Raw genomic sequence first — 15,131 nt, forward strand, 5'->3', positions numbered from 1 at the left:
AACTAATCCAGACCCTTTAACAGAAGACTAAATTGTAGCCCCAAAGATGTTGTGACTCACTTGCTTTATAAAAGGAATTCCTTTTGATTGTGTAAGTAGAATGCAGAATTATAATATAGACTTAAAATAACTGTCAGGTAACAGTTATGAAACTGACTTAGCAAATTTAGTATTTTTGAGGGTGTCTGTGTTACATATTTCACATTTTGGTCTAAGTACAGAAAACAATTTAGCATCTTTTATAGAATTTATTCAGCAGTTTGGACCAAACCAGTACCATATAGCAAGCCAGTGAAGTAAATAAATTTCCTTTAGGGGGCATATAAAATACATTAGATCTTATTATTTGGAGACCAGAAGAAAAATATAAATAGAAAATAAAGTAGCTTTAAAAATCAAGCTACAGTTAACTGATTTTGCATTTATGCTTTCTTCCCTTTGCTCTTAGGTGGCCTTGGAGGTCTTGCAGGACTGAGTAGTTTGGGCTTGAATACATCCAACTTCTCTGAACTACAAAGTCAAATGCAGCGGCAGCTCATGTCCAACCCGGAAATGATGGTCCAGATTATGGAAAATCCCTTTGTTCAGAGCATGCTTTCAAATCCCGATCTGATGAGACAGTTAATTATGGCCAATCCTCAAATGCAGCAGTTAATACAACGAAATCCAGAGATTAGTCACATGATTAACAATCCAGATATAATGAGACAAGTATGTTGAAAATTTTTTGGTACAGTTAATGCCGTTCAAAACATATACATATAAGTGTGTATATGTTTATGGGTACGCATGTATATTTATATATCTAGAGATTTCTGATAGAGTTGGCAGGTGAGTTTTGTTCTGAGTCTATGATTTCATCAGTGTGCATCATTTCTTTTTCTGCAAACTCACTCTCCCAGTGTAGATCTACGCCTTGTCTGTAACTTAAATCTAGGGGATACTAAAAGGTTAAGTGTGACAAGGCTGTGGTTATACAACATTTAACCATTATGGCATCCAAGTGTCACGTTGTATGTGAATTGTCTTGTGTATCTAAAGTTAAAGACTTTAAAGTTAAAGTCTAAGTGACTTTTTAAACTTGATCTATGTGGAATATAGTCATATATTGTAATTTGTTTCCATTTGATATTCCAAGTTGTTAGTAGTTAATAGAATAGCACCATAAAGTAATGCATTTATCATTGAAGTAAGACCATTTACATTTTCAAGTGTGGACTTAATGTGAATTCTTTAGAGTAAAACACTAATGAAAAAAGTTGAGATTTTTCAACTGTTATGAACTGAAAAATCTGTTAAATAATCTGTGAAAATTGATAGAAATAAAGCTGTTTGTGTGTACCTCAGTGGATTTTTTAGTGAGTTGGAACATTCTTTTTCTTGAAGACCCTAGAACTTGCAAGAAACCCAGCAATGATGCAGGAAATGATGAGAAATCAAGACAGAGCCTTGAGTAATCTTGAAAGTATACCAGGTGGATACAATGCTTTGAGGCGTATGTACACTGATATTCAGGAACCAATGTTGAATGCAGCACAAGAACAGGTAAGAAACAGATTCTCAAATTTCATAAACTTGGGTACTACTTATGATTTCATATGTTGTGTGACTGAGGTGTATTTCATAATAAGGTTGTTTTATGTAGGACCTTGAGATAGCATTTTTTTTTTTTAATGTGAGGCAGTTGGGGTTAAGTGACTTGCCCAGAGTCACACAGCTAGTGAATGTTATGTGTCTGAGGCCAGATTTGAACTCAGGTCCTCCTGACTCCAGGGCCGGTGTTCTATCCACTATGGTACCTGGATGCTCTGAGATAGCATTTAAAGCAGCGGTTTAGCAATTGGCTTAAACTTAATGATCCTTGTATTTTTTTTCCCCTGTTCCTGCTGCAGTTTGGTGGTAACCCATTTGCTTCGTTGGTGAGCAATTCACCCTCAGGTGAAGGAAGTCAGCCTTCCCGTACAGAGAATAGAGATCCTTTACCTAACCCTTGGGCTCCACAGTCTGGTACCCAGAGTTCAACAACCAGCAGTAACACCACCAGCAGTGTTGGTGGCACTGGTAGCAATGTTAGCAGTAGCACTACTGGCTCTACTGGACAAAGTAACACTGTGCCAAATTTAGGACCTGGAGTGGGAGGTAAGCATGAACTTGTGTTTTTTACTTTTCAACTTTAATTATCCAAATGGTACAAAGATTTTTCTACTTTTTTTCTTTATACTGTTTCCCTTGTGTTTAGTATCATTTTAAGCTTCTTCATTTTGAAAGCTCAGGCTGTAAAATAGAATGATAGGTATCTAAGACAAAGTTGTGGTTTAGTTCTTTTATTATTACAATGGTGCAATACAGTGCACACAGAAATTTGAGTTGCATTTTCACATTATTACATCCTCCTCATTATTGTGATTTAAAGGAAAACATTCTGTCCTCAGTTCTGTGTGGAGAGGCTGAAGATGACAGAACTTATGGTAGAGTTGTTAAGATCCTTGTGAATTTAATCATTTTAGACTTCTCCTTCCTGTAGAAAACGAGATAATTCTTTGCATTTTCCTATAAATTTTTAAATGCCAGTTAGCTAAATAGGAAAGTTTAGTTTTATCCAGTGTTTTATACTATCCAGGGGATGAAACTTCGGTTTAGTACCTAGAATTTACCATGAGAGGTCAGCAGAAGGGATACTCTTTGTAGATTCAGTTCTATGTGAATGGAGAGTTTAAATTCTAAAGGACAGCATGTCCTAAAATAGTTATATGATGTTTCCCAGCAAGGAAGGAAATTAAGGAGGAGGTCCAAAAAACACAATCTTAAAGATTGTAGATGTAGTGCTGCTGAATTTTTTATGTAGTGGATGGCTGCTATTTAAAGGAGCCGTCATAGGATCATATATTTAGAGCTGGAGTCTCTTTCGAGGCTTTTGAGACTGACCTTGTATCACATATGAGCAAACTGAGGCTGAGTAATTAAGTGACTTGACCGAAATCCAGTGGGTGGCAAAGGCAAGATTTGAATCCAGGGCCTCTGATTCTCCAAAGTCAGTTTTTCCCCACTTCATAACCCTTCATAATTTCTCTTCATGATGATTGCTGTATACTACGTTATGCATTTATGTATTTACACACTTAATAGTTAAACATTTACGTATTTGGAAAGTTCTACTTATATTAGAATTTGGATTTCCCTTAGGAAGTACTGTTACATGATTTATTTATTTTACTTTAAGCTGGTATGTTCAACACACCAGGAATGCAGAGCTTATTGCAACAGATAACTGAAAATCCACAGCTTATGCAGAACATGTTGTCTGCACCCTACATGAGGAGCATGATGCAGTCACTAAGCCAGAATCCTGATCTTGCTGCACAGGTATGTTCTGGACGTTTCATGTTGTGTGAATTGATTATATGTATTCATTTTTATTGTAGGTATGAGGCATAGCTGTGTGGGAGCATATTGTTAAATGTATCTTCAGTTCTTTTACCGTCCAAAAAAATTTATGTATGAGTAAAGCAGTAAAATCCTTCTTGGAATGAGACTATGTGGATTCTGCTAATGTTTAATTAGCAGTTTGCTGGGTTTGGAGGGAATACATACCTAATGGTGAAGTTTATTTTGTGATTATTATTTAATCAAGGTAATTGAATTTAAAATTCTGCTATATATCAAGTCATTTAGATTTAAAGGTAGATGAATCATCCTCTGAATTGGTAATTAAGAATAGTAAATAATAAATGTAGCCTAAACTTGTCTTTAGTAGCCTAGCAAAGAAAAAGTTACTAGGAATCCTTTCATTTAATCTTCACAAATATGATCCTAAGACTTTTACCCATAGGTACCTGTTTTACCAAATTTTAATGACTCCTTTTAGTTTCTAAAGAAACCAAAAGCTGAGTAAAGTGGAACAGGAATGAGAGAAAGACAGACTACATACACCCATATATGGAATTTACATATGTAGTAAGTCTGTGAAAAAGAACCCTTTAGATACTTTAAAGATTCCTGATCCATTTCTTTTTATTCTTATCCCTAAAAATGTCCCATTCTTTCCCCCCCCCTTTTCTTTTTAGTGAATAAGTGATATAATCAAAGACCATACCAAATTAAAGACCTGGTTTTTGTTTGGTTTTTTTGCTTAGGCAATGGGGTTAAAAGGCAGGGTCACACAGCTAGTTAAGTGTCAAGTATCTGAGACCAGATTTGAACTCAGGTCCTCCTCCAGGGCAAGTGCTCTATCCGCTGCATCACCTGCCCCCAACCTGGTTTGTTTTTAAACTTGTTGTGGTACTGGGCCACCAATAGTATCAAATAGATTTTTGTTTTTTAAGATTTTTTTTTTATCTGAGAGACAGTACTCTTTGATTTAGCTTCTGTTTTATCCACATTTTTCTCTGTTAAGTTTAATATTAATAACTTTGAAAGAATTCTTTTTTTTTTCCATGACTATTCCCATTTTTTTTTTTTTTGCCTTTTTTGGTGAGGCAATTGGGGTCAAGTGACTTGCCCAGGGTCACATAGCTAGTAAGTGTCATGTGTCTGAGGTCAAATTTGAACTCAGGTCCTCCTGACTCCCAAGTCTGGAGCTGTATCCACTGCACCACCTAGTTGCCCCTGAAAGAATTCTTAATAGAGAATTTCTGTATAGCTTTCATCTTTGCATGCCATGCATTTCTTTATTTAAAAAAATGTTCGTTTCATTAGAGGAAAAGTTGCTAAATACGAGTGACTAGAATCATAACCATACCTTGGTTGTAGTCATTTTTGACAATGATATCGAAATTTTATAGATGGGAAACAATTTTATATCTGTATATGCTATATAGAGTACTTTCTCTCTTTGTGATTCTGAAATCATGCCAGCTAAAGTGTTAGAAAAATATTGTGGCATTTTAACGTGGACTTCAGAATATGTAAAACCTAACATGGCCAAACTCATTTGTGTTCTGAAGCCAGTGTGATGTCAAGGAAAATAAAATGAAAGTAAGTCTTTTCATCTTAAGTCATTTGGTGAATTGAAGTCTGCTTTATAATAATGGTATTCTCTCTACCTGTTCTTAACCAGTAAGAGATTTCTTTGTCCATTAATTGTTTTGATTTCTAATAAGTTAGTATTTTGTTTAAATTGTTAATGTTACAGAAAATCAGATATACTATTGTTGTGTAGTTTAAATATATTTGTAAAACAGTTTTTCCAGCTTGGATATAATTTAGATGATATATATCCTGAAATGTAAGTGGGAGGAAAATCTCAACAATATGACTAGGTAAAATTGAACCATAAGTTTATGGGTTATAGATGTCATGTCAAAATATTAAAAACCATAAATGAAGCAGTTCTGTTGGCTAGTGAATAAGTGCTATGATCAATAGTTGCTATAATTTTGTTTTTGATAAAAGGAGTGGGAAAGTGTTGATATGGCTTTCTTTGCTTTGATTCTAAACCTCTCGTCAGATTAGTTAGATGCTTTATAACAGATGTACACAACACATCCACTGAGCATACGTAAGGTAGCATGTTCTCTTTAGTTTTGTGGTAGCAATGATGTGAAGGTGCCTTTACTAGAAGAGGACAAGTAAATTAGTCCCTTAGGAGTTGTTGCTGTAGACATCATTTAAAGCACTATTGTAGGGGTCACTGGAAAGATTGCTGAATTTGGAGACAGGATTAGGGTTCAAGCTTGGTCTTTGTGGATTGTTACCAAGGTGACCTTGGGCAAGTCACTTAACCTCTCTGACTTAGTTTCTTTATCTGTGAAACAAAGGGGTTGGACTAAATAACCTTTAATATCCTTTTCAGCTTTAAATCTATTAATTTTACTTCTTTGGCAAGGATCATGTCTTATTTTCGAAACCCAAAGGGGTAAGACCTCAATAAAAGCTTATTGGTTGGCTTTAAAACCAATTTTGAAACTTTTCCATTAAAGAAGTGATAGAAGCTCGTGCTCTTTCTCATAACTTTACATGTCTACTACTGCTAGTTCTTAGTTGCACATCCGTGTATGTTAGTTGCCTGAAAATTATAGCCATATTATAGTTCTTATCTCTGATAGTAAAGCCTGTTCCAAATAAAAAGTAAAGAACTTTGAGCCTTTTTCTGGAGACCTGTTGCTAGCAGTGGCCAATTTAACTTAGTGGCTAGATTTCCTCTTGGCATTTATCAAGGTCATCTTCTAGATTTAATTGCAACTCTTTTAATTTACTTTTTTAATTTTTAGGCAATTGGGGTTAAATGACTTGCCCAGGGTCACACAGCTAGTAAGTGTCAAGCATTTGGTTTGAGACCGGATTTGAGCTGGGATCCTCCTGACTTCAGGGCCTTTGCTCTATCCACTTTGCCATCGAGCTGCCCAGGTGCAGCCCTTTTTAAAGAACCTAATGCAAATAATGGTCCCAAAGAAAGTTCCAAGGAATTGCCTGAAGGCATTGCATGCCATTGCCATAGTCATATAAAATACTATTTTCATTTTTTTTTAAAAAATGCCATATTTGAGAAGAAACACTACAGTAATAAGAGGTTGAATTTGTGGAAGCTTTTGTCGTGCACAAGTTCAACCTTCTTTCTGAACCCCAGCACAGGCTTTTGGGGAGTATATTGTACTAAACAAGGTGCATTACTGCTTTCATATATTTCCAGTTAAAATTGTTTGCACACTTGCCCCATAGATGATGCTGAATAATCCCCTATTTGCTGGAAATCCTCAGCTTCAAGAACAAATGAGACAACAGCTCCCAACGTTCCTCCAACAAGTGAGTAAGCTTAGCTGTCTGCAATAACTGTCTCTCAAAAATGATTTTCTGGAAATAGTTCATTACAATTGTGGTCATTGTTCTTGTCTGGCAGATGGCAAAATATTCAATATAGGCTTTGGTCATTGTTGTCAGTCTGCATATGATTTAGCTTAGTGTAAATTTGAACCATTTCTCATTGCTGCAAACAGGTCTCTTTGCTTAGTTTTCTTAAAATCTAAGTTCTGAAGCGATGGTGGCAGTTTGTTTTTGAATACCTGGCATACTGGAGGCTTCACTAATATCATAAAATCATTTCACTTTATTGTTTTCCTAACCCTTCAGCATACTCTTCTAACTTTAAAGTTATTAACGATTAGAATAATTAACAAATCTATCTGGTGTAATAGAACTATTCTTTTCCCTCCTCGGTTTGTCATTTTATCTAACATGTAATGCCCATGTGACAAAGGAGTTCCTCATAAACTTGGAATTAATTAGATGAAAGTTATGTTCATATCTGTTCACCAGAAGGTTGAATCTTTTTTTTTTTTTTTTTTTGGTGGCTACAGTAACTTGCAGAGACTGCCGATTAAGTCAAAGAGGGCTATTGCAGTTTGTATTGATGGGAGGGAACAGTATCACACTGATCCATCCTTGGAATTCATAGAGTTGGTGATCAATATTTTAAAGTACTGTATTAGTTTGAACTTAGACTGCTGTTCTCCAGGTTTGACACATAGACCCAAAATGCGAACTATAATCAATGTTATTTTTCTGTGTGTTTATATGCTTTTTTTTCTCTTTTCAAAGAGATTTCTTTTTAGAGATACAGTCAATATTAAGGGACAGATTGTATTTGGACCAATGTGGCAAATTTTTTAACTAGTTGTCATAATTTTTTTGATGACAAGTGGAACAATTATAACAGCAGCTTATTGGCTATTGTGTTTAATCTACATTGAAAAGTATTATCTGGGAGGCATTTTAAATTTAATATTTCCATACAATGTAGGTATCATGAAATAATAACATTTTTGGGGGGGGGCAGTAGGAATGGAACCTAATGCTTAATGCAAAACTACAAGTTACCTGGGGTAATAATTCTATAACACACAGCATACACAATTGACCAAGAACGATGTGCTTTGGTGGCATATTTAGAAGGTCTAAAGTGGAAAGAACCACTGGATTTGGAGACAGAAGACCAGGGTTGGAATCCCAGCTCAGCAGGTTGTTGCATGTTTCAGACAAGTCACTGAACTTCTTAGGGCTCCAGTTTTCTCATCTGTAATTTTCACTGGTCAATGAAAGGGTTGGATTAGATGTCCTAAGTAAGTTTCCTATGATCCTAACACTTCTGTCCTGAAATCTGCCTCAAATTCAGAAATATTTACTAGGCAATAAATTTGACAAAATATATCGTTGACAAAAATTTAAAGTCACTTTGTATTGCCATTTAATTCATTGCATAGCTGTCCTGCATTTGTTTCTTTTGAAGGGAGAATATAACATCTCTTTTGCTTCTAGAACAGTCTGTTTATCTTCTGTAATGTTACATTTGGAACTGGATTAGTAATGATTTGATCAGCAGAGTTGAAGTTTTACTGCGTAATAGATTGTGTGGTTAAAAAAAAAGATAGTTCAGAGTTTAGGAATAAATTTTCCACATTAATCAAGCAAAAAGAAGACTAAAATCCATCTTTGTTTGTTTTGATTCACACTGTTACTGTTGGGTTTCTTTCTCTTGTTTAAATAGATGCAGAATCCTGACACGCTGTCAGCAATGTCCAACCCTAGAGCGATGCAGGCCTTGTTACAGATACAGCAAGGTCTACAGACATTAGCAACAGAAGCACCGGGGCTCATACCAGGGTAAGATTATTGGGGAAGAATAATTTTTAAAATATTCAGTGTCTTTCTTCCTGAGTCCTTGGCTTATTATCACAGTACTATTTTTCAGAGTGAGAGGAAACCATTTATCCTTTGGTGCTAGGTACATTCATTGCTGGTTGACTGGACTCCAAAATACAGTAAAAGAAACCTGAAAGCTCAATTTGAGTCAACAGGGTGACATAACTTATAAAGAAGAGACCTTTGTAGGTCATTTTAAAGAAACCATAATGTCCAGAAGCAGCAAGGACTCCCTTCTGTACTGTTTTCTGCTGATCATATTTCAGGGGGGACATTTTTACATGGATGCATGTCCTGAGGGGATGGTAGCTGAAAACCATTCCATGTAAGGATTGTATTGAAGGACTTGGGGAAACCTCACTGAGGGAAGACTTCAGGGAGGATGTGGTAGCTGTTTCTAAGACTTTGTAGAAGTGGAATTATACTTATTCTGCTTGGTGCCCCGAAGGACACCAAGTCCTTGGGGAGGAGCAGTAGAAGGTGCCGAAAGACAGGTTTTTAGGTTTAGTATGAGGAAAAACTGACTAACAGAGGTAACCCAAAGTGAAGTGGGCTATTTGTTATAGGCTGTGTTGTAAAGGAAATTCTTCTTTAAGGGAACGTTTTACTAGATGATCCCTTATGGCCCTTCCAACCCTGAAATGCTGTGTGTCTTTGGTGAAACTGAATCTTGCTTTTAATCCTTCTTTTAAATCATACTTTTAAAAAAGCACATGTTTCCAGTGTTCCCATGTAAAGATAGGGTGAATCACCAGATCTTTGTTAGGCTACATGACTTTTACTCTTTTATATAATTTGCTCAGGTTTACTCCTGGCCTGGGGGGATTGGGAAACACTGGAAGCTCTACAGGAACAAATGTGTCTAGTTCGGCACCTAGTGAAAACACAACTCCGTCATCAGGAACTACAGAACCTGGACACCAACAGTTTATTCAACAAATGTTGCAGGCTCTTGCTGGGGCAAACTCTCAGGTAAGATATTATCCTGTCTTTCAAAACCTAAATTATATTAAGTTTAAAATTTCAAAAGCTTTGAAATGGAATTCAGATAATACTTTGAGATTTCTATAATGAAAGGCAACATTTCAAGAATAATTGAGATAGCACAGCAAGAAAAGTTTTCAGTTGTACTTATATCTAAAATACCTTCAGATCCTGATTTATTATTAACATTGTTAAAGTTGATTAGTCTTCAACTGATTTTTTTTATATTACACACCAGTTTTTGACAGTTTAAAGCACGAATCAACTACAAACCTCCATTTAAGAAAAATTTCTGTGAATTTATGCTTAGTAATATTATTTTTAAAAATATGTAGTTATATAGAGATTATTTATTAAAAAGTTCTTGGTAATAAAGGCATTTTGAATGCTCACTTAAGCTATAACTCTTGCATTTATTCTATTCACTTCCACATACATGTGTTACATAACTTGTTACATACACACATACATACATAATGTCTTGCTCATTAAAATGTGGGCAGGCATTGTTTCATTCTTTATACTTGAATCCTTATTTCCTAACACAGTGCCTGCTGAATAATAGGTGATTTCTAAATGCTTGTTGATTTTGATAGATATTTAATATGATCAAACTTCAGTACAACATTAGAGTTAATGATTATGTGAAATTCACTGTAAAGTGTTTTATTTGTGTTGGTGATATTTTTAATATTTCTAGTCTCCTCCATCCCCAAGATGGTTGGCTCGTATTAGGTGTTATTTCTGGTCTATGATCATTATATGGAATTTTAAGACATGGGCAATTTTGGGTTTGAACTTAACTCCTTGGGCCTTTACTAGTATCATACTTTAACGAAATCATATAACCAGTTAATAACTTATTGAATATTATATACTAATAAATATACTTAATAGCATTAATTAAGCTATGTTCTTTTCCTTGAATAAATAAAAGTATAGGTATTCCTTATTTCCCCTACACCTGCAAATTCTTGGGAATGTGCCTCTCCCCGCCCCCCCCATCAATACCAAGCAATAATTGGAGTCCATTAAGGCCCTTTCTTTTCTGTTTCTTTTATGTATGATAACTACTTTGTGTGATTCATTTTTTTTAATTGTCATCTACCTTTAATTCAGAATTTTTTAATTCAAAAATTAACATATATTGGAAGATTATATCTAATAATCTCCCAAATGAAGGTCTTTATTTTAAAAGATAGTAAGCCACTTTTTTACTGAAGCTCAGTCTTAAAAAGAAATTGGTTCAAATGCCATTTTTAAAAAGCATCTTTTATTTGGGGACTTTTATGGAATATTACAAGAACAAAGCAAAACAAAATGTTATTTGCCAGCAGTTTTAAGTAGTATAGTTATTAAGTGAAAAGTTTTTTTTTTCTTGGTAAATTGGTAACTTTTTTCCCTTAGCAGTTACAAAATCCAGAAGTTAGATTTCAGCAGCAACTGGAACAGCTCAGCGCAATGGGTTTCTTGAACCGTGAAGCAAACTTACAGGCTCTGATAGCAACAGGAGGAGATATCAATGCAGCCATCGAAAGGCTACTGGGCTCCCAGCCATCATAGCAACATTTCTGTACCTTGAAAAAATGTAATTTATTTTTGATAACGGCTCTTAAATCTTTAAAATACCTGCTTTATTTCATTTTGACTCTTGGAATTCTGTCCTGTTAAAAACTAAACCAATGCAATGCATTTTAAGGTGGAGTGCAGTAGGTTTTTTGTTTTGTTTTTGTTTTTTTTCCAACAGTGGGAATCAATGCTTTTTCACTCAAAGGTGTTGCATGCATCAAACACTTCTCTTTGTTCTGCATTTATTGTGATTTTTGGAAACAGATATCAGCTTTTACAGTTGGGTGAACAGGTTTTGTCCTGCAACTGTTCAATTTATTTGCTTTTTAAACATTAGCCTATGGTAGTAATTTATGTAGAATAAAAAGTATTGAAAAGAAACAAATTATTTGATGCTATAATTTGTGGTACATTATTGCGTATTGTGACTTAGGCATGTATTTTTGCTAGCAGAGTGCTGTAAGATTTATACCACTTACTGAACATTTTTGCTTCATTTGTATAAAATACAATATGCACATCTGAAACTGTGCATTTTGAGAAACATCCATTGCAATAGAATTAACTGAGCAGGACACTTGTAACCAAAAAGAAGAGAGAACAATTAAATAAGAAAACAGATACTTCCCTAGTTGTGTAGAATCTTACAGCAACTTTGATAAACATCTCTCAGCAAAAGTGCTGTTTAGGCAACTTCATTTAAAATACAGTAAAAATGCTGATCCTGTTTAGCTCTTTAAGTATACATTTAATTGTACAGAAGACTACATTGTAACATTGTCTCGACATTCACAGATCAACTGTAAATTACCTTTTAGTCCTTGTGCAGACTGAAGAAGCACTATATTATTCCCAGAAAGTGCTTTTGCCTAAGGCTTTTCAGCTTTACCATAGCGATTCTAACATGCATTATGATTTGTAATTAGAAATGTTACTTTCACTGAAAGTGTCGTGATATTTCAATTACTTTTAACCACCATGTAAAAATAAAACTGTTTCTTTTGGGTTTATCAGCTATTTCTCTTGTGCACAGGTAATAAATGAATTAAAAATGATTTGTGAGCCACTTGTTTTCGAAGTGTTTTGGTAGTCCTATAAGAATAGTTGAACATTATGCTTTTCAGAGGCTCAGAAAGGAGACGTTTTGGAGGAAATCTGCCTCCAGATTGGACCAGGATTATACCTGGTAACCAAGAATCTATTTGAATTGAAATGGATATTGGGTAGTATAGAAATGTAATTTACAGATGAAAGATCAAGAGCTATTCTAACTATATAGTAAGAACATTTGGGTTTTCTTTATACAGCCTTTCTTCCACATAAATCTTATTTGCCTAATTCTCAAACTGTTAGGGTGGTACATTCCTTTAGGACCAATTCAAAGATGACCTAGAAGTTAGTCATGTATTTGACTGGCTGGTTCAGTATTCTTAGGTCAGTTTTTTTTCCCCTTGTGTATAGTTTTAAAAAAATGAAATATGTTCAAGTAACATGGGTGCAGACCAATAAAATCAAGGGAAATATTGAAGTTCAATTCTATTACTTCTGTAACTGCTTGCTACAAAAAAAGGTTGTGGAGGCCATATTGCCCCACTAATCTGTTCAGACACTTTACCTTGGTGAGAATAATGTGCAGTACACAGGCACAAAGAGTGTAAATTGAGTTACCAATGATATTCACATGTCTGCTCTTTCTGCCTTGTTCTTCAATCTGGTTAAGTACCAACTTCTGTACTGGTGAATGGTGGTATTTAGTTGTGGGAAAGTGTCATAGCCAATTTGACAATTTATTAATCACAAAATAACAATAAATCTCTAGCTTTTACACTTCATTTGTCTTGCTTCTTTATTTTGTGAGAAAAGATGACTTTAAGTCTGCCCCCTCCTTAAAAAAAAAGCAGCAAGGACAATCGAGCTTAAAGTTTAATTCCATTTTCAATGTACTTTGTGTAATTTTAAGTGTCTCCCTGGCCATAAATTGAATCATATGTATACATACACACATTGGTTGGAATTTGTAACAGAAAGAACACTAGATAGGGTCAGGAGACCTAGGTTTTGTTTTAGGCAAACTTCCATTAAGAACTGTCACCTTGGGTGAGTCACAACTTCTTTGGCTGCAATTTAATCTTCTGTTAAAGGGTCTAGATTAGTTGATTTTTTTTTTTCAGTGCCTTTCCTCTCCAAAATTGAGTTACTCTATATTTGTTTCTGTTAGATTTAAGTTAGCTTTAGCATGGAAAATGAAACTCCTTTATGTTGCTGTTATATTGTGATGGGTCGTTATTTACAATTGTTCAAAATGTAACTCCTCATACTCCGGAGTTGAGAATGTTCAATTTAAAATGATTTAGTTTTTTAGCTTTGCCAAGTAGCAAGAACCCTCCTTCCCCAATTTACAGGATTTTGATTCCCATGTTAAATTTGTCATTCTCAATCTGTATATGTTAAAACGTCAATAACATTGGCTGAGTGCCCTAAGTGTGTGACATCTTATGAAATAGGGTTTCAGACGTGGTTTGTTCAATCATCCAACTCTTCATGACCCCTTATGGAGTTTTCTTCAAAAAGATACTGGAGTGTTTTGTCAATTCTTTCTCTAGTGGGTTAAGTAAACAGTATTGCCCCAGGTCACACAGCTAGTGAGTGTCTGAAGCCACATTTGAATTGAGGTCTTTCTGACTATAGGCCCAGCGATCTACTCACTGAGCCACCTAGCTCCCCAGCTGTGGTACTTACCTCTAACCAGCTTAGAACATAATAAAAATCAGAATTTGAAACAGTTGGAACAGCTCCTCCCTCCCTCTTGTCTTCCCCTCCACCCCTCCATCCTAGCTTTTATTAGCCATCCACCAACACATAGAGGAGACTAGGAAGTGCTGGAAAAGGAAAAGCTGCAAACCCTCTTTCAAGCCAATGCCATGAATCAAGGTTTAGGTAGGATGTTGAGGGGATGAGAAGTCTCAAAGCTGGCAAAATAACAGCCACAGTCTTTAGGCTAGTGTTTGAATTTCTCCACAATTCACCCCTAAGCCAGCAAGTGTTAAACACCTTATGTGGGCTGGGCACTGTGCTAAGCACTTTGGATATAAAGAAAGCAAAAACATTCCTTTTCCTCAAGGAGCTCTCATAATCTAATGGGAAAAGAAAACATTCAAACAACCATGTAATAAGATACAGACAGGGTACATTGGAGAGACCCTCTGGGAGGAAGACACATTAAGGAGGAAATGGGAAAGGCTTCTTGTAGAAGATGTGTGGTTTTAGCTGGAACTTGAAGGTAGTTAGAGAGCCCAGAAGGCACAGGTGAGAGAGCATTCCAGACAAGGGGGACAGCCAGTGAAAATGCACAGAGCGGGTAATGGAATATCTTGTGAAAGGAAACCAAGGGGGCCAGAGTCACTGAGTGGTCGGGTAACTAAGCTTCAAGCGTGAGTAGCTGTGAGAAGGGGGGACTCTGCAGTAACAGGGAAGTTAGGGAGAGGAGGAGGGTTTTGGAGAAGAGCAGGTGTTGAGTTTTGAACATAACTGAGTTTGTTGTCTCCATCAGATTGAGATGTCCCATAGGCAGCTGGAGATGGAGACGGGAGGTTGGGAAAGGTTAGAGCTGGGTAAATAGATCTGTGAATCATTAGCATGAGAGATAATTGAATTCATTGGAGCAGATGAAATCAAATGTAATAAGTAATAAAGGGACAGAAGGATGCCCAGAGCAGCCTTCTGGGGGACACCGACGTTTTGCTGGTGTGTCTTGGATGAAGCTTTAACCCACCTTGCCCCCCTAAATTTTAATTTACTCACTTTAATGTTCCAGTCAAGCTGTTTCCCAAATTTGATTTGATACCTCTCTGCATTTAAATAGCCTATCCTGGGTAGCTGGAGTGTCCTTAGGTACAGCCTCTGAAGTTCTTGATTTGCTTCATGCTTTCCACAGCTAAACATGT

General features: G+C 35.8%; 1 protein-coding gene across 2 annotated transcripts in view; it reads left to right on the forward strand.

Moving 5' to 3' along the window:
- The window catches only part of LOC114025810 (ubiquilin-1), a 48,117-nt gene extending 35,098 nt beyond the window's left edge, over positions 1–13,019 (forward strand). Inside the window, exons 4-11 of one of the 2 annotated variants that reach the window (XM_027839340.1) lie at positions 449–711; positions 1,387–1,545; positions 1,893–2,139; positions 3,221–3,363; positions 6,658–6,741; positions 8,480–8,595; positions 9,438–9,606; positions 11,026–13,019. In XM_027839340.1, coding sequence (XP_027695141.1) covers positions 449–711; positions 1,387–1,545; positions 1,893–2,139; positions 3,221–3,363; positions 6,658–6,741; positions 8,480–8,595; positions 9,438–9,606; positions 11,026–11,181 — 1,337 coding nt within the window. In that variant the 3' untranslated portion in view covers positions 11,182–13,019. The remainder of the gene's footprint in view (positions 1–448; positions 712–1,386; positions 1,546–1,892; positions 2,140–3,220; positions 3,364–6,657; positions 6,742–8,479; positions 8,596–9,437; positions 9,607–11,025) is intronic. The other variant, XM_027839341.1, reaches the window with a different exon arrangement.
- Positions 13,020–15,131: the final 2,112 nt, after the last annotated feature.

The sequence above is a fragment of the Vombatus ursinus genome, unplaced genomic scaffold (assembly GCF_900497805.2).
Source record: "Vombatus ursinus unplaced genomic scaffold, bare-nosed wombat genome assembly UNPS02014832.1, whole genome shotgun sequence".
Lineage (NCBI taxonomy): Eukaryota > Metazoa > Chordata > Mammalia > Diprotodontia > Vombatidae > Vombatus > Vombatus ursinus.